The sequence below is a fragment of the Hylobates moloch genome, unplaced genomic scaffold, assembly GCF_009828535.3.
Source record: "Hylobates moloch isolate HMO894 unplaced genomic scaffold, HMol_V3 SCAFFOLD_4, whole genome shotgun sequence".
Lineage (NCBI taxonomy): Eukaryota > Metazoa > Chordata > Mammalia > Primates > Hylobatidae > Hylobates > Hylobates moloch.
In genome coordinates this window covers 159,334,038-159,351,702 of record NW_026652279.1, presented here as the reverse complement: position 1 = coordinate 159,351,702, position 17,665 = coordinate 159,334,038, and the positions used below count along the sequence as shown (strand labels likewise).

The window sequence follows — 17,665 nt, the reverse complement described above, 5'->3', positions numbered from 1 at the left end:
GTTAAGTCTTTATTCTTTCTCAGACATACTTTCTGACTTGGTCTTGTTTGGTCTCTTTTGGCTGGGTCTTGAAAGAATGCTAAGTGATAAAAAATAACCTTTTTTGGTTTTCATTAATATTTGTAACGTGTTACATATTGACCATTAAGATTGTCATCTAGCAGAACAATATTGTAATTATTAGAAATATTCCACTTTTGCAGAAAGAACACGTTACTAGCTTCATAGCAAGATTATGGCATAGAACTTATCTGACTTAGCAGTTGATGATCATTGGCTGTGATGTTTGCTCTTTAATGAAGATGGATGGGGAGGAAAGAAAAAATCTCTCTCTTGCTTCCCAGGGTACTTTTTCCTGCTTCTCTTTGTTGCTTCTTTTCTTTCCCCTCAGATTTAGGTTATTTGTAGTTGTATTTCCCTGATTGCTTTGTAAGCATCCTTAAGTTTAAGCAGAATGTTTTTATTCCTCTTAGTATGTGCTAGAATTTAAGCACAGAAACTTCCCATTAGCAGATTTAATGTGTCAAATTTGTGTTTATGGAAAAGAGGAACATCTCTGTACATACTGGGCGCACGCACACGCACACAGCCGTTTCCAAAAGAGATGGTCTGTGACATAAATCCCAAGAAGAATGTTTTAGGGAATGCCCAGTGTTCTTTCCAGTTTATTAAAGGGGATCAGGAGTTCTTAAACCTGGCACAATGGAATGAGGCATGTAAATCTTTCAAATTACAGGCAATTGTTTTCATAAATTGATGTACTTTTTGGACAGTCAGATTAGAGTTCATTGGCTTCTAAAAGGAAATCATTGAAAAATTAAATGTTAAGAACAGTCAAAGTATTTTTCTTACTGGAATCCTTTAGAAATTAATAGTCTGTGAATTTTTTTTTCGTGTGGTTCTTATTTAGGCATCTGATGGAATGTCAAGAAATCTGGTTTTGAGTCCCAGTTTCTCTCCTTCCTTGCCATGTGACCAGGCATCTTAATCTGTAAAATGGGAAAAGCCTGATTACCTAAGGGGACAGGATGATTGGGAGAATCCAGTGGAGTTCTCATCATGAAGATATTTAGTACAGTTATGAGTTGCTGCCCCATGGTACTAATATAAGATGGTGATATGGATCCTCCCTTCTCGACCAGGGAGAAACAGACAGAAATTCTGGGGCCGTTTTCCTCCTAAGGAAGCCTGTGGCCACCCCGTGTGAAGGAGAATATTGCTTTTCTAGCTCAAGCCTCTTGAAAATCCTGCATCCTACCCACCTGGGGGGTGGGCTGTGTGGAGCGAATCCTGAGGATTGCTAGGGGTGGGCCGGTGGTATTCGAGAAAAAGAGCTGAAAAAGATTTAAATACCCAGAGACTCTCATATATCACATACTCATTTCCAAAAGTGCCCTTTTTTTCCTCCCCTAGAAAGGGCCCTCTTTGGGTCAGCCCTCTCACTAGACTACAGCTTCCTATCGCACAAGGGGCTTTGCACCTCACACATAGAACTGCACCCTCCCTCTTCCTAGGAGTTCTCATCCTTCCTTAATAGGAACCTCTTCCTCCTCCTCTTCGTCCTTGATTTTGGCATTATGTTGTGATGCCCTTAAAAAATAACTGTGCCCTGGGCTGGGCGCAGTGGCTCACGCTTGTAATCCCAGCACTTTGGGAGGCCGAGGCGGGCGGATCACGAGGTCAGGAGATCGAGACCACGGTGAAACCCCGTCTCTACTAAAAATACAAAAAAATTAGCCGGGCGTGGTGGCGGGCGCCTGTAGTCCCAGCTACTCGGAGAGGCTGAGGCAGGAGAATGGCGTGAACCCGGGAGGCGGAGCTTTCAGTGAGCCGAGATTGCGCCACTGCACTCCAGCCTGGGCGACAGAGCGAGACTCCGTCTCAAAAAAAAAAAAAAGTACTGTGCCCTGAAGGAGTTGCTAAAATTACCAGTTCCTTCACGTTTTGGAATTATTCAAGGACGAAACCATTTGCGCCTCTTGCGATCTGTTGATTTGTTTAAACACACACACACACACACACACACACACACACACACACACACACACACACTTTAAAGGAGGTGAATTGGTCTATTTCTTCACCCATCCTTTTCTGCCTATAGTTTTTATTCTTGAGTAAATTTTATTAATACATTATTGAAATCGTCTAATTCTGTATGTTCAAATTTACTATTATAAAATTTTGCCATGTATTTTATTTGCATTAAAATTTTTTTCCTGTCTAAAGATTTTCTCCTTTTATTGCTCTATTGCAAATGGATATGTTATCTATTTTTTCCTTGGTTAATAGTAATTGGAGGTTATCTATTTTAAAAATGATTGGATTCATTTCTCATCCCAATATTTTTGATTATGCGTGTATCTTTATTCTGTTCTTTGCTTTCCTTCTTAGACTTTTGGATTGAACACTTAGTATTTTTTTGGCTTAGTAATGAATGTTTGTAATGCTGTGGGTTTTCTCGAAATAAATCTTTGGCTGGATTGTATAGCTTTTGGTGTTGCAGTGTTTCCAGTATTATTTGTAGCTAACTTGTAGTGATGGCTTTGATTTTTTTCTTTGATATGAGGATGTGATCCAGTAATTTTCGGTTGCTTCGTTTTGTTATTTGTGTTATTTCAGGTTTTATTGTGGTTTTATCGTGCACCCCTATGTTTAAGTTGATGTTGATGTTACAGTGGCCTTTCTCCCAGTTAACGTTTGTTGCCAGCACAAGAAAACGTTCCTTGCTTTGAAGCACTTCTTCCTGCATTTGGGGCCCTCTGGAAGAGGGAAGCCTGGGGTCTCCCTCCCCCCTCCTTTCCTAATCAGCAGTGATTTCCCCCTACCCCATGCTCATCCCTAAAAATAGTGACTAAGCCACCTATTGGGAACTTGGACATTAGTTTAGGGTCAGCAGAGAAGGCAGTGCTCACAGAGAGGTGAGAAGGGATGCAGGTCCGGTGTGCTCCTGCATTCTTCTGTAAGGGGGCCAGCTGTACCCCTGGCTCACGGGAACGTGGTGAGGACTGGTGACCTGATGTATGCCAGGCACCCTGCGCAGTACCTGGCGTCTGAAAGGGAAGGACAACCAGTGCTTCCCTCTCCACCCGAGCCAGGCAGCTCCCTGGCTTTCTGTGCTGGGCTGGTCCCCGTGCATCTTTGCAGCTCTCTCTCGTTTTCTCCAGAGAACACTTCTCATTCTCCATCCAGCCTTTCCTTCACTGTGGGAAGCCTCCTCAGGTTAGTAGGCAATCAGCAGTGACATGATTTGCTACAGAAACTCCGGTGTTCTGTTTTTTTTTTGTTTTTTTTTTTAACGTAGGCTGCCTTCCCTATGGGAGTGGGTTGGAGACGTTCAGCTGCTGTGTGCCTAAGTTGCACGTGCTTGTTTGCGAACACCAGGGAGGATAAGCCTTCCTTCCACATTGTCCAATCCGGGTTTTCTCCAACACCGGAAGCTGTCACTGCTGCCTGGTTCTTTTCTAATAATGATCACCTGGGAGAATGGAAGGCCGGAGCCTTTACTCCACATTCATTGTGTGGAAGCTTTGACCCTGGACGTTAGTCCAACTCAGCATTGTATGTCCTGCCCCCACCCCTTTAATTGTGTTGCTGAGATAATGTAAGAGTTCAAAATGCAGTTTGGAACCAGGGTAGTACATGGGAAGAGTGACCCACAGGATGTAATGTTCTCCGGTGACTGTAGGGTCCTCTTACTAACTAAAGATAATAAATGATAGGGCTGGACTTTATTTACCTAGGGTGGCTTGCATGTGATCAACGTGCCCTTTGAGTTAAAAATTTGGCAGTAGTTCACTTGTCAGGAAGGAAAAACTCTCTTTATGTTAGGTTCAGCATTTGGTGCCTGCAGATTAAACTGATAAGAGACATATTAATGAGAGAAAAAGGTTTATATCTGTGCACACAGAAGCCAGCAAAGGAAGCGGCTGGCTTGCTGAATAACCCACCAGAATGTTTCCTCAATGTCACAGAAATGCAGGCACCCATCTCCACTCTCTCCCCTGCCTACCCGCTGTTGCTGTTTGTCCTGGCAGAGCTGGCTGTCTTGGGTGCAGAGGAGGGCACCATCTTTGCTTCCGGCTTCTCTTCTTTCCATGCCCGTCCACTGTGGGTGCTCGTCAGTGCCACTTCTAGAACCGTTCTGGGCCTTTCCCTGACCTTCTGCTTTGATTTTCTCATTGCTCTTACTTTCCTTTTCTCCTCATGTATTTGTTGTTGTAGGCGGTGGCTGGTCGTTTGTTCTATTAGCAGAAGTTTCGATGACTTCCCATTGCTTATTAAATTAACTTTGAACACCATCAGCTGGCGTCAAGGGTGTCCCTCTCATTCCCAGCTGCCCTCGCCAGCAGGATTTTTCCTCACCTTCTGCTGGTCTTCTCCACCTGAGCCTGTGAGAAACACACCCCCTGGCCCAGGCTGGCAGGTCCCAGCCCTTCAGGGAGCAGCTCAGGTGCCGCCTCCCTCCTGGAGGTCAGACGGACCTTTGTGAGCAATCAGGCGTTCCCTGTCTTTTGTGGCATCTGCCACTGGCTGGCTGATGCTAATTATTTGCCCACTTTTCTGTTATTAGAAGTTCCTGGAAGCCAGAGCCAGGGTGTTACTCACTCTGTGTTCCCCGTCAGCCACCCTGGGTACCTAGTAGGTATGTTACGTGTTAGATAAATCAGTTAAGAAATCCTAGCGTCTGTGAGCCTGAGGAACAACCAGATAAGCTTTTCGAGCTCAGGAATGGTTCCTGCACTTTGAAGATGGTCAGGGGCTGCTCTGAAGGTAAAATGGGCAACAGGCTTGGATTTCTGTCGGGTTTGCAAGCCCGCAGTTCAGACAGAGGACACTGTGGAGTTAACACAATGACAGTGGTTCAAGTTGATGAGTCTTGCTGTGTACACGGCTTCACTTCATCATCATCGAAGCCCCTCTGAGGAGCGTGCACATTAGTCCCGGGGGCAAGTGGGAAGTGCATGCTCATAGGCGAGGCCTTGCAGTTGCCATCAGAGCTGGCCTGGGTGGAAGCAGGATGCAAACCAGGCTTTGAGGCCACACGTGTCATCTGCGCAGAAAGGTACCTTTTACAAAAACTCACACTCTTAAGGAAGTCTGTGACCCTGTGTGATTTTAATAAAGCCCGCTGCATTGTTTATTCCTCTTGGTCTTGGCCTTTGGTTACAGCTGGTGAAATGTGGAGGCTGCCGAGGGCATTTCAGGTGCAGAGCAGAGCTGCAGTTTCAAATTCCTGTTTTAAAATCTTCACTGTTAGCTGTGTGGCATCTGCCCTTTCTCGTTTGTCTTTTTTTTTTTTTTTTTAACTTTGGTGGGTTCGTGTGACCTCTGCCAAGCTCCTGTGAGAGTTGTTAATGTGGGGGCCCTGGTTGCGGTCAACGATTCCGAATTCTTAGGCACTTCCAAATACTTCGGGGCAAGTTTGCTTGGAAGTGCTATGGTTATTGATAGTATGTCTATATTAAATTAATTTCTGTAAGCAAAAACTACCAGTAGCAAAAGCTAGTGTTTGCAGCACCTATTACAGAAGGTGAATTTTCCCAATATGTTAAAAACTCCTACTTTTAAAAAAAGGTCAGTAACCCAATAGAAAAATGGACAAAGGATATATATATACACAGCTCACAGGAAAGAAAATATTCATGACTCTTCAATATATAAAGATGTTCAGCCTTACGATAGGAGAAAGATAAATAAAACTCCCCTGAAGCATCCTTTGTGTATGAATGAATAACTGGCTTAGTTTGCTGGGGCTGCCAGAACAAAGTAGCGCAGACTGGGAGGCTTCAACAGGAACTCATTTGCTAACAAACCTGGAAAGGTGTTGGTAGGATGGTTTCTTGGGAGGCCTCTCCCCTTGGCTCGTGGATGACCATCTTCTCCCCTTGTGTTCATGTGGTCCTCGTGTGTGTGTGTGTGTGTGTGTGTCCTCATCTCTTTTTATGACACCGACCGTATTGGATCAGGGCCCACCCTAATGAGCTTATTGCAACTCAGTCACCTCTTTAAAGAGTCACATTCTGAAGCGTCGGGAATTGGGACTCCAACATGTGAATCGTGGGTGTGTGGGAGAGGGAAGCACAATTCAGCCCATAAAAATGCCAAGAAAAAAAAATTAAAAAAAACTTGATGACACTGTGGCATGGGAAAGGGGGAAATTAGCACCCTCCGACACTGCTGAGGCCATATATGGGACAGCCTCTTTGGAGGGTCATTTGTCAGTATCTGTTAAAAATTCAGATGGAGTCCCTTCACCCAGCAGGTCTGCTTCCAGGACCCAGCAGAATTGACAAATGTACAGCTCTTCCTTGACACCTGGGCTGTCAGAGCGAAAAATGGAAACGATGCGAGCTCAATAAGGCATGGGCTAATTGTGGTTAAAAAAATGAGGAAGTCCGTTACATATGGACTGCTCTTTAAGAAACTTTAGGTAAAAAGCAAGGTAAACAACAGTGTGTGTAGAATGCCGCCGTTTGGGTAAAAGGGGGGTAAGGTTTTGTAGGTATTTGCTCGTATGTGCATAATTATTTTTCTCTGAGGTTACATTAGATGTCGTGATGACTTGCTGGGGCAGGGAGGGTTGGTTTGCTGGGTAATGGGGGCTCAGGGTGGGAGGGAGACTTCTCACTGTATATACTTTGGCACCTTTTAAATTTCAATGCCTGAATTTATTAATTAAATGAATACTTTTATTTCCCTGATGAGAAAATTGTATCACGAGGTCATTCATACTTTAGGTTATTTGAGGCCATTTAAAAAACATGAAATTATTTTGATTAAAGTCATCGTTGTGCTGAGAAGCCTGCTGGTTTATTTTTCTTGGGGAATGAGTGCCTCAGAAGTCATGGTTTGGAGGGTTTTATGAGGACAGTGGTTCCATATCTGCAGGACAGAGCTGGGTCCTTCCCGGAGAACAGGCTGCCACTCAGACGCTCCTGCCTCGAGGCCTCTGGTGCAGAATACGTGAATCATTGTACCAGGCTTCATTTTGCTCAGAAACTACTTAGAATTGTTAATTGGGCCCTTTTGGTTTTACCAGGTTATTCAGAGGCATTTCTGGGTGATGATGTTGATAAAGCTGATAGCACTTTGCATCTGTTGAGCACCATGAACTTTGCCAAGTGCTTTCCTACTCATGATCTCATTTAATTGTCACTTGGAACTGTGAGGTTGGAAGCACAGATCTGATTCCCATCTTGTTGTGGATGAAGAATTTAGAGGGTTTAAAGGACTTGCCTGATGTCTCCTGGTAAGAGCTGGTCTTCCTGCTGCAGGAGTTTCAGTGTGTAAGCCAAGACGAGGAAGAATGGCTGAACAATGCTTCTGGTCCAGGAACCATGTCAGCTTTGTCAACGTCCATCGTGGGTGTAGTTTAGGGGTTCTCGGTTGGGTGATTTTGCCCTCTGGGGGACACTGACAATGTTTGGAGACATTTTTAGTTATCAGAACCTGGGGTGTATCACCGGCATCTAGTGGGCAGAGCCAGGGGTGCTGCTAAACACCCTGCAGTGCATGGGGAGGCCCACAACAGAGCTGAGCGGCCCCAAAAGTCAGTGCTGGGGTGGAGGACCCCTGGTGTGGCTGTAAAGGAGAGCCTTGCCTGCAGCCCCCAAAGCCTGTCTCTTGCTTTCCCAAGCTTATCTGGGTGTTCGCCTTTGAAGGTTTCTTCCTTAGGATTGTTGGTAGAAACGATTCTTTGGGATCTTGACGAAAGCATGTTTCAGGGCCCTCTTCTGGCACCCGTGTTGACTGTTGTCCTGCCTTCCCCGTGCAGTGCTGCAGGGGCCTGGCGCGAGTGCAACCCACATGTATGGGCACTGGAAGACTGAGACCCGGCCTTCACTCTGTCCCCTTTTTCTTTCTTTCTTTCTTTCTTTTTTTTTTTTTTTTTTAATACTTTTAAGTTCTGGGGTACATGTGCAGAACGTGCAGGTTTATTACATAGGTATAGACGTGCCATGGTGGTTTGCTGCACCCATCAACCCGTCATCTACATTAGGTATTTCTCCTAATGCTGTCCCTCCCCTAGCCCACCACCCCCGCAAAAGGCCCCAGTGTGTGATGTTCCCCTCCCTGTGTCCATGTGTTCCTGTCCCTGCCCCTCTTCCACTTCCTCCCATTTCTGTGGGAAGGAGGGGAAAGTTGCCGTCCTTACTGGTTGGCATTGGGTGTTAGGGTCCTCCTCTGTTAGTGACTGGTGCATGCAGAGCACAGGAAGAGAGCCCCAGGAATGCCAGGCAGTGGTGCAGATGCTGCCCATGTCCAGCGGGCTCCATCAGGTTCCCCGGGCTGTGACCAGTGGCTGGAATGCTTGCACACCTGAAACCGCCTTCGCAAAATGATGACTGAGACAGTGAAAGAGATCGAACTTAACTGACTCCATCTTTCTAACCTCCAAGCTGTCCTTGTTCATTCCTGGGCATAGGCTGAGTTAACTTTGGGAGAAACTTATAGTTTAAACAAGGATGGTAACAGCCCTTTGCCAAAGCAGACCTCCTTCTTGCCTGGGGACTAGATTGCTTTTGTAGGACAAACATTGCCACAAGATTAGAAATTATGGCTTAGGAGTCACGCAGCTTGGGGCTACAAGATTCTGACCCACTCTAAACTGCTCCTAAGATCAGTGCCTGAGAGATTTTGCAGGCCCTGCACTAGATGGATCAGCTGGCCCCACTCAGATCAATAAACTGGCTCATCTGATCATGTGGCCCCCACCCAGGAACTGACTGAGCACAGGAAGACAGCTCTGACTCCCTATGATTTCATCTCTGACCAATCAACACTTCTGGCTCACTGGCTTCCCCCACCCCACCAACTTATCCTTAAAAATTCTGCTCCGTGAATGCTCGGAGAGACTGATTTCAGTAATAATAAAACTCTGGTCTCCTGCACAGCTGGCTGTGCGTGAATTACTCTTTCTCAACTGCGGTTCCCGTCTTGATGAATCGGCTCTGTCTAGGCAGCAGGCAAGGTGAGCCCACTGGGCGGTGACACACCCAATGAGGTTGAAGAGCAGGTTCCACCCAGAGTGGAGCTTTTCCTGATGCAATATCCCACCCCCTGGTTGTTGGTTCTGGTGTGTGAGTCACAGGCCCAGCCCGAGTATTTGAGACGCAGTGACCTCAATAAGGACTTGAGCTGGTTTCCTGAGTGCCCTCTGGTGAGCCTCGTGTCTGGGGAGCCTTGCCACCCAGCACGTCTGCTACCAGGAATGAGTTGGAGGGAAGTGGGAAGGCCGTGTTTTTTCTCCATCTTCCTCTCCAGGAAGGAGGCGGCCTTGGTCCTGAGGCGGGGTTTGCTCTGGGTGGAGAGCTTCTGGATGTTCTGTTCTTGCTTGCACATCCCGGGAAGGATCAGGGCGACACAGAAAACTTGGCTGAGGTGTCTTGCTAGGGCTCCTTAAAAGGAGAAGGTAGCCAGGTGAAAGTTATCTTGTTTGCTTGGCAAGTAGTGACCTACCTTGGTGGTCAGATTGAGAGCAGCAGTGAACTGAGGAGGGCGGAGCTTTGGAAGTGCAGAAGGACGAGGGGGTGGTTACTTGTGCCTTGCTGCTCCAGGAAGCTGCCTGGTGACCCTCAGTCCCCTAAGTCAGCAAAAGATTGTTTCCCAGGGTGTCATATTGCACAGCTGGCTGCATTGGGAGAAGGGGTGGGGAGATTACCTCCCTGCTGGGAGCCAGTGAAACCAGTTAAACAGCAGCTATTAAAAAGGGAGTGGGAGTAGAAATGTCAGAGTTCCCGGCTCTCTTAGGGAAAAGCGATTTAGATTTCCTGTGCCATCTAGAAAGATACTGGTGTTTTCCTGGAAGAGCTTACTGTGGCATGCCCATTCCCCAGGAAGGAGCAAGCATTGTGGAAGCCTGCAGGTGAGCGTGTGTGTGAGATGAGGGTGTGCTGAAGGACACTCTTGATGATGGAAGCTTCCCTGAAATCAGAACCTGGGATCACCAAGCCTCCTCAAGGCGGGTGCCCATGACTGGATGGTTATTGAATGAGCGACATGCCTCTCCCTCTGAGTTGGATGTCAGACACATCATTCGAGGCTTCCGCACTTGTCCAGTCAAGACTGAAGTTGTCTTTATTATCTTAGCAGTCAAAGGCATTTAAACGCTTGAAAAGCGTTCAACATACATTAAAACTTGGGCTGTTTATTTGGGCTGTCTTAGAATCAACTCCAGATGGCAGGATTTAGTTTGAATTTTGAGAGGAATGTATTTTATAAACGCGGTGCATGTTACTATTAGCGCCTCCCTAGAGTCAACACGAGTTAACCCTTTGGTCACAGGGTCCACAGTTAACATTTACTGAGCTCGAGCACACCAGCACTGTCCCTGGGCACTTGAGTTTGCTGTTAAGTGGAAAATGCAGAGAAGTAAACCTGAAATGAAAATCAGAGCAATAGATAATAAAAGTAAAGTTTGCACAGGGTGTGGGGAGGGAAGACAAGTGAAGCATTTTCCTGACTTGCAGAACCTCCAAAAGCAAAAAGGCCTGGGAAGTTGGGACATGTTCTCAAAGGGTGAGCTCATTTGGAGTCAGCACAGTGAGACCTAGAGTCAGGGGCGAGCTGAGGGGTCTTCCTTGGGTGTTCTAAGAGCCGGACTCAGTGCTCTCCCGAAGGGACCAAAGAGACTCAAAAAAGGTTTCTTCTTTTTTTTCTCCATGTGTGCAAAAGCTACCATCAAGTCCTGAGTCAGCAGCGGAGCAGGCTGACGTCTGAACCCCGTGAACCCGCTGTGAACCCACACTCTGGCGGTGGCGTCCCGTGCCAGCCGTGGGTTCTTGGCTGCTCGCCGTGGCCAGGCTCTCGGCCAAGGCCTCGTGCAGAAGCTCAGGAGACAGCTGCCCGGGCCCCTAGGTCGTGAAGTGGGAGTCGGGATCCAGACCCTGCCCAGGCTGCCCCGTGCCCTGCACTGCCTGCCTCCCCCAGGAGGGCGGGCAGGTTTGCGGGCTTGTTTTCCAGGGAGTAGCACTTTAGGATTTGTGGTTTTGAAAAGAGAACTCTGCAAGTCTTGAGGGCTGAGTAGCTTCAAGAGAGACCACAGGGAAGGCAGGCACAGAGCTGGGGACTGTGAGAGCCAGGGCCTTGAGAGGACACAGACATGCATGTTAGGACAGGCCTGCTTTTCTGGAAAGCTCCCTGAGGGGAGAGTGTGGCAGCTTTGGGAGGTGCTAGAATTGGCTGCCCTTCTACCAAACAGGCAAGTGAGTCGGAGGCCACGCTAGGCAGCCTCTCCACTCACAGGGACCTGGAGACACACGGTGGGGGATGGGGGGCACAGGGAGGCTCAGTGCTGCAGGAGGGAGGAAGAGGAGAGGGTCTTGCCTTGGCACTGCTCTCCCGATGTGTGTGACACCACCGCCTCAAGTGGCTGCAGGTTCTCAGCTCTCACTGTGCCTGAGGATCCCCCACTGAAGTGGCCTAGAAATGGAAACACCCAGTCCGCCTTCCAAGATCCTGGGGCAGTGGGTGGGACGCACGCCCTGGAGCCCTGAAGTCAGGTGCGGGCCCCCGAGCACACCCCATGGCTCCCTCCCAGAGCATGATGGGGGTGTACCTGCAGTCTGGGGGTCCCAGCACAGTTCTCACTTTGACACACTTCCCGTGCTGGTACATGTTTGTCAAACTTTCTAGTTCCAATATAATTGTGAAAAATACTCTTTGATTATTAAAAAAAATTTTTCTGGATTCATTTTGAAAATGATTCTCTTTTTTTGTTGTTGTTTTATAGGATACAAAATTATGGATAATAATGGAATATCTTGGTGGAGGCTCCGCACTAGATCTAGTAAGTATTATGTTGGATGCAGAATACGTATCAAAGCTTTTTCTCAGGAAACTTGAGTTTTAAAGAATCCGTTGCATGTATCCATTTCTTTTTCTTTCTTTCAAGTTGCATTAAAAAAGGAACGAAACTATTCCTTATGTGTTTTTGCTTCTTATATATCACTAAAAATTAACAGTTTACTTTTTTTTTTTTTTTTTTTTTTTGAGACAGAGTCTTACCCTGTTACCCAGGCTGGAGTACAGTGGCGCAGTCTCAGCTCACTGCTACCTCCACCTCCCGGGTACAAGCGATTCTTGTGCCTCAGCCTCCCAAGTAACTGGGACTACAGGTGCATGCCACCACAGCTGGCCAATTTTGTGATTGTTGTTGTTGTTTTTGGGTAGAAATAGGTTTTTGCCATGTTGGCCAGGCTGGTCTCGAACTCCTGACCTCAAGTGATCCCCCTGTCTCGGCCTCCTAAAGTGCTGGGATTATAGGCCAGGCGCAGTGGCTCACGCCTGTCTACTTTTGAAACCAGCTGTTTTGTTTCATGGGAAACCAATAAATCTATTCATAGAAGGAGGCAAGGAAGGATCATGCCTGGAATTATCTCACCTAAGAACAGTTGAGTAGCTTATTTTCTGAAACAGGCTCTATTTACTTTTGTAGGGCTGTTATCTCATCGTTTCATATTTCACATGACAACCTAGTTTCCAAAGTAAGCGTGTAATATTTTCATTTTGGAAGTAAGGGGCAAGGTGTGATTATGGAGGTCAGATGTTGGATGTGGGAGCAGTGGTCATGCCTAAGGGGAACACACACTTCCATGCTTGCCAGCGCTCCCAGGGCGTGGAGGTGGGGCTGGCCCGTACTACCAGTGATGTTTCCTCTGAACTGTCCCTCGAGTGCCTTCTGTGGCCTCCAGTCCACACGTAAGGTAGTGGAAGCCAGGTGGAGGGTGGCTGTACCGTCCTGGTCTGTGATTCGCTTGTGTAAAACATGGCTTCCTATTGGGTTTTGATGCAGTGCTTACAGATAAGCAGCATATGTCATGAGCACAGCTGAAATCATCCTTGAAACATAGTAAATGCAGACGAATTCACGCAGCTGTTTAGCACTTGCTATCTCATCCCCGCTGTGGTTATGCAGCGAAGTCACTGTGATCACTCTTTCCCCACCCCTTCTGTAAGTGCAGGGCATTTAGGTGAATGGTGATTTTCAAGATAGGCCAGATCTGTCATTGCAGTGTTAGAGGTTGGGTCCTGGATGGTAGGTGGTCATCAGGATGACAGGGCTGCGGTTTCCACTGCGGTTGCAGGGAGAGCTGAAGGAAGCTGTGTTATTTTAGCGTAGTCTACACAGATTTTATTCATTAAGGAAAAAAAGCCCCTTTGAGAGGAAACTTCTTAGGCCTGGTACAGTGGCTTATGCTTACAGTCTGTTTGTTCACTTTTGGGAGGCTGAGGTGGGAGGACCACTTGAGCCCAGAAGTTCAGGACTGGCCTGGGCCGCATAGCAAAATCCCATCTCTATAAAAAATTTAATTCTAAAATAAATAAGATGAAACTTCTTTCTCACAGTAATAATAGCAATTGATAGTTTGTTTTGGGAAGATAAACTTCTGAAACTGTATGTATCTCCAGAAGGCTAACATACCCAATTTACATAATCAAATACTGTTATAAACCATAAAAATAATTGATAAAAATGGTATTAAAAGGGAGATTTCAAGAAAAATTAATATGGTATAAAATTATATTAAAAAGGGAAAAACAGCAATGTAGCGGGATTATTTTTACAACTTATTTTGGTTCCTTTCCATAAATGTTCACATAAAGAGCTTTTCATTTTTTCACCCTGTTGGGAAATACTACAGAAATGTAGAAAATTACCTCATTTTATGTAATTAGATTTACTATTATCTTAAGTGAATTTCATTTGTAGCATATACGAAGTTGTTTACAGGGACTGTTTTTCCAACATTTAAGTCCTTCAGAAGAGCAATTCCAGGAATGCTTTAGCGTGTTCATTTTTAATGGTATAATAATTTAATTTATTTGATGATAACCTTCGGATTTCTTTGAACTGCAGTCTGTGAAATTTTAGATACTACAGTTGGAAGGAAGGGTAAAACTCTCCACTTAAAAAATCCCAGATAGTGTGAGACTTCCAGCAAACCGTTTTTCACTTCTGCTTAAGGAGTGCTGGTGACAAGGGACAGACACATTCCTTTTTGAATGTCCCTAATCGTCTCATTTAATTGGTGCAGGAATGGAGACCCTCAAGGGTGAGGGGTCCCAGCTAGGAGGCCTTCAGGGTTGAGGGGTCCCAGCTAGCAGATAGGGCTGGGCCTTGACCCTTGCTCTGCCACCTCAGAGCCTGTGGCCTCCCTTGACCCCACGGTGTCCTCTACCGACCTCTGATGTTGTCGTCTTTCTCCATCTTTACCCTTTTCTGTTGGCCTGCTCTCAGCCCCTCAAAGAGGCCACACTTTCTTGGGAAGGGGTGTTTTGGGGGTAGGCTGGGAACTGTTGCAGTCTTTGCTTCTTTCCCACATCCACACCACCGGGCCCTCTTGAGGTGCAAGGGTCTGCCGGAGCTGAGGGGAACTGAAAGTCCATCTGGGAACTTACAGATGCCTGGGCACCCTAGAGAGGGGAAGTGACTTTGCCCCAAGTTAAAAATTGGGTGGCAGACAACATGGCATATACATAAATCTCGGGCCCCACATATCAGGACGAAGGATGAAGCAGAGAGGCTGTATGACTTGAAGGCTGGGATGAGCCCAGGTCTGCTTGGGCAAGTTGCTGAGACGTCGCCTGTGGACGGCTAGCCCAAGTCTGCTGTCGGGCATACGCATCCCTCAGCTGGCAGGGGGTGCATCCCTTAGCAGCCACCTTTTCCGCTCTCCGGGTGCTTTTTAACTTTTCAAAAATGCAAATTTGGGATCTCAGGTGGAGAATAGAGAAGTATTATTAAGAGCCATGAATATAAAATAGAAAATAGGTACACATTTTATTTTGAATGCACATATTTGAGTGTGTGCTCAGTCTGTTGATTTAAAAAAATTTAAAATAAAATGGTCAATGGAAATTAAGTGTCTCTATGATCCCAAGGCCACTAGGCTCTTGGAATATAGCTTGAAAACTACTCACATCAGTCATCTCTCAAGTTCCAGCCACCTTGCCTATTAGGGTGCCCTGACTTAGAAGAGCTTAAGAAGTATCACACAGTCCAAGACACCTTAACTTAAATGCAGTCCATCTTTGTAGCCTGGCGAGGGAAACCATTTTTCATTTGGCGTAGACTTGTGTGCCTTCTGCATGCCAGGGGCTGCTCTGGCCGTTGGGGGTTATTGCCATTGGACACAGCAGTGGAAAGTCCTCCTCTCAGGGAGTTCTGGTGGGGGGGTCGGCCAATTACACTGTTTGTTAGAAGGTTCCTTCCTTACAAGGAAAACAATGCAGGCGAGGGAGGTGAATGGGGGAGCTCAAGTGAGGATGAGCCACAGAGGGCCTGAGACCAGAAGGTTTCAGCTGATTAAAAGATCAGCCAGAGAATCCGAGGGACAGCCTTGGAATCTAATTACAAAGGGACTATGCTACATAAACCAGTCACTTAATCAGGCAGAGATGTTTGACACACTTAAAAAATGAGTACACAACATGGGTTTTAAGAAATGAGATGGCATATTCATTGATGTTTAGGCCAAGTTGCTGTCATAGCAGCTCTAAAACAGTGTCTCACAAAAGACAGAAATTTATTTCTCCCCCGCACGTGGGGTCAGTGGCTCTGGTCCGTACCGTCGCGGTCTGTGCTGGTGGGTGGCTCCACCATCTGGAGCCCCAGACTTCCCTCGGTCTTCAGCCATTGTCCTCTCCCGCTGCCAGTGCTTCAGGGCCAAGACCAAGCAGGGGCATGGGGTATGTTTGCTCCTGTCTGACCCGCTGGCGAGGTCTTAGTCATCTGACCACAGGCTGCTGCTCAGAGTCTGGGAAATGCGGTCTCTTGTCGTGGCTGTGTGCCTGGTTGATAGTCCCTATTACAGAGCTTCAAAGCAGGGGAGGACAGACTCGGTGAGGGGGAGTTAGAAGTCACCCAGAGATGGGATGTGGTCTAGGTTTTTTTCCTGGGTCCTGTTTGAAGAGTCTGCAAGTGCCTGAATGATGGAGAGCATGGTCACGATGGTGAACGCCAGCTGATGACTTGGAGAGCTTGGCCTGGTCCGAGCTGCTCATGAGGCACTCTGTGGGGTAGACAGCAGGCGAATACCCTTTATGGTGGATTTTGACACAGGAAGGATTTCCCCCCAAGTAAGGAGAGTTTTATCTCTTTTTCTCCCCTTCCTCCTCGTTCCCCATGGGCATATAAGTCAATGATGGATGGTGTTCAGGGCAGATTTAAAAGGGCAGAACCATGCAGATAGTCATCACAGAGCCAGCCCTTAATTATCCAGGGGAGGATTTTCCATGAGTGTTCCTCACCTCTTCTTCTTAGCACCCTTTGGGAATGACAGCAGGCCGCTCTGCCGTTGCTTTCAGGAGACTTGGTAATGGAAGGGAGGTGGTTAAGTCCAGATCTAGCCATAGGTTATTGATCGTCGGCTTGGGCACAGACTTGGTGAAGGAGGAGATGGGAGATGGGACCCGACTCTAATGTGACTTTTTTTTTTTTTTTTTTTTTTTTTTTTGAGACGGAATCTTGCTGTCACCCAGACTGGAGTGCAATGGTGCGATCTTGGCTCATTGCAACCTCTGCCTCCTGGGTTCAAGTGATTCTCCTGCCTCAGCCTCCCAAGTAGCTGGGATTACAAGCATGTGCCATCATGCCCGGCTAATTTTTCTGTGTTTTTAGTAGAGATGGGGTTTCACCATGTTGGCCAGGCTGGTCTCGAACTCCCGACCTCAGGTGATCCACCCACCTTGGCCTCCCAAAGTGCTGGGATTACAGGCATGAGCCACCGCGCCTGGCCTCTAACGTGACTTTGATCTTTGGTTGAGTGGATTCTCCCACACTCGAGCATTATGAACAAAAGCAAACACTCGGGCATCTCTATCCTCCTCCCCACTTTCCACCCAGGTGATGAGAAAAGTCTGTGTTCCTCATTTTGAAAATTAAAATTTCTACATTCTATGAACACTGAAAAATAGATGTGGAGAAAGCAGACTTAAGGCAGAGTTTTCCCGATTGTGCTCTTTAGAATAGTTCTTTCAATATGCATTTCTTGTAAATAAGACTTCTGGTCAGGTAACTGGGAAAAACTATGTTCTGGGGAACAGAGTCTGTGCCGTAATGTCTTAGCTTGAGGTAACTTTTGGACAATATCTTAACTGGAATTTGGGACAATTCCTGGCAGGCGATGGAGATGGGCATTTCGACCTTCTCTGAGCATATGTGTGAGGTCAAACTAAAAGCGACAAGTGCATTCTCTGCACCTGGGTCCTGAGTGGAGAAGGCCCAGGGTGGCTGGATTCCAGGTGCGTCTGCTGCCAGGCAGGCCAGAGTCCCAGTGAGGCCAGTGTGTGAGGAGAGGCCACCTCTGAGAGTGGTCCTGATCCTGGGATTGCTGTGTAGACCAGGGCAGGCCTGCGAGCCAAGGCAGCACAGCTCACCTCACCCATGGGCCGGAAAGCAGGGCCAGGTATGAGTCAGGCTGTGGTTTCGCTGACAAGGGCTGTCTCGGCTGCCCCCACACTGCACCCCACAAGCACTTCTGGGTGTCGAACAGGACGTGAAGGAGCTGAGACAGGCAAGGAGGACTGTCGGCGTCTGTCCCAGAGATGTGCACGCCTAAGTCGGATGCTTCCTGTGGAGGAGTGCCCTAATTGTCATCCCCTTTGGCTTAAAGCACATTTACTTATCTTTTTAAAACTAAGTGAAAGGCCCCAGATTGTG

The 17,665-nt window shown here is 47.1% G+C and overlaps 1 protein-coding gene across 3 annotated transcripts in view; it reads left to right on the top strand.

Annotated features, from left to right (window-relative positions):
• STK24 (serine/threonine kinase 24) overlaps positions 1-17,665 on the top strand; it is a 72,743-nt gene that overhangs the window by 28,199 nt on the left and 26,879 nt on the right. For all 3 annotated transcript variants that reach the window (XR_009213311.1, XM_032151149.2, XM_032151150.2), the window contains exon 3: positions 11,735-11,791. Coding sequence is in view for 2 of the 3 variants with exons in the window: in XM_032151149.2 (XP_032007040.1) it covers positions 11,735-11,791 (57 nt within the window). In the remaining variant the exon portion in view is untranslated. The remainder of the gene's footprint in view (positions 1-11,734; positions 11,792-17,665) is intronic.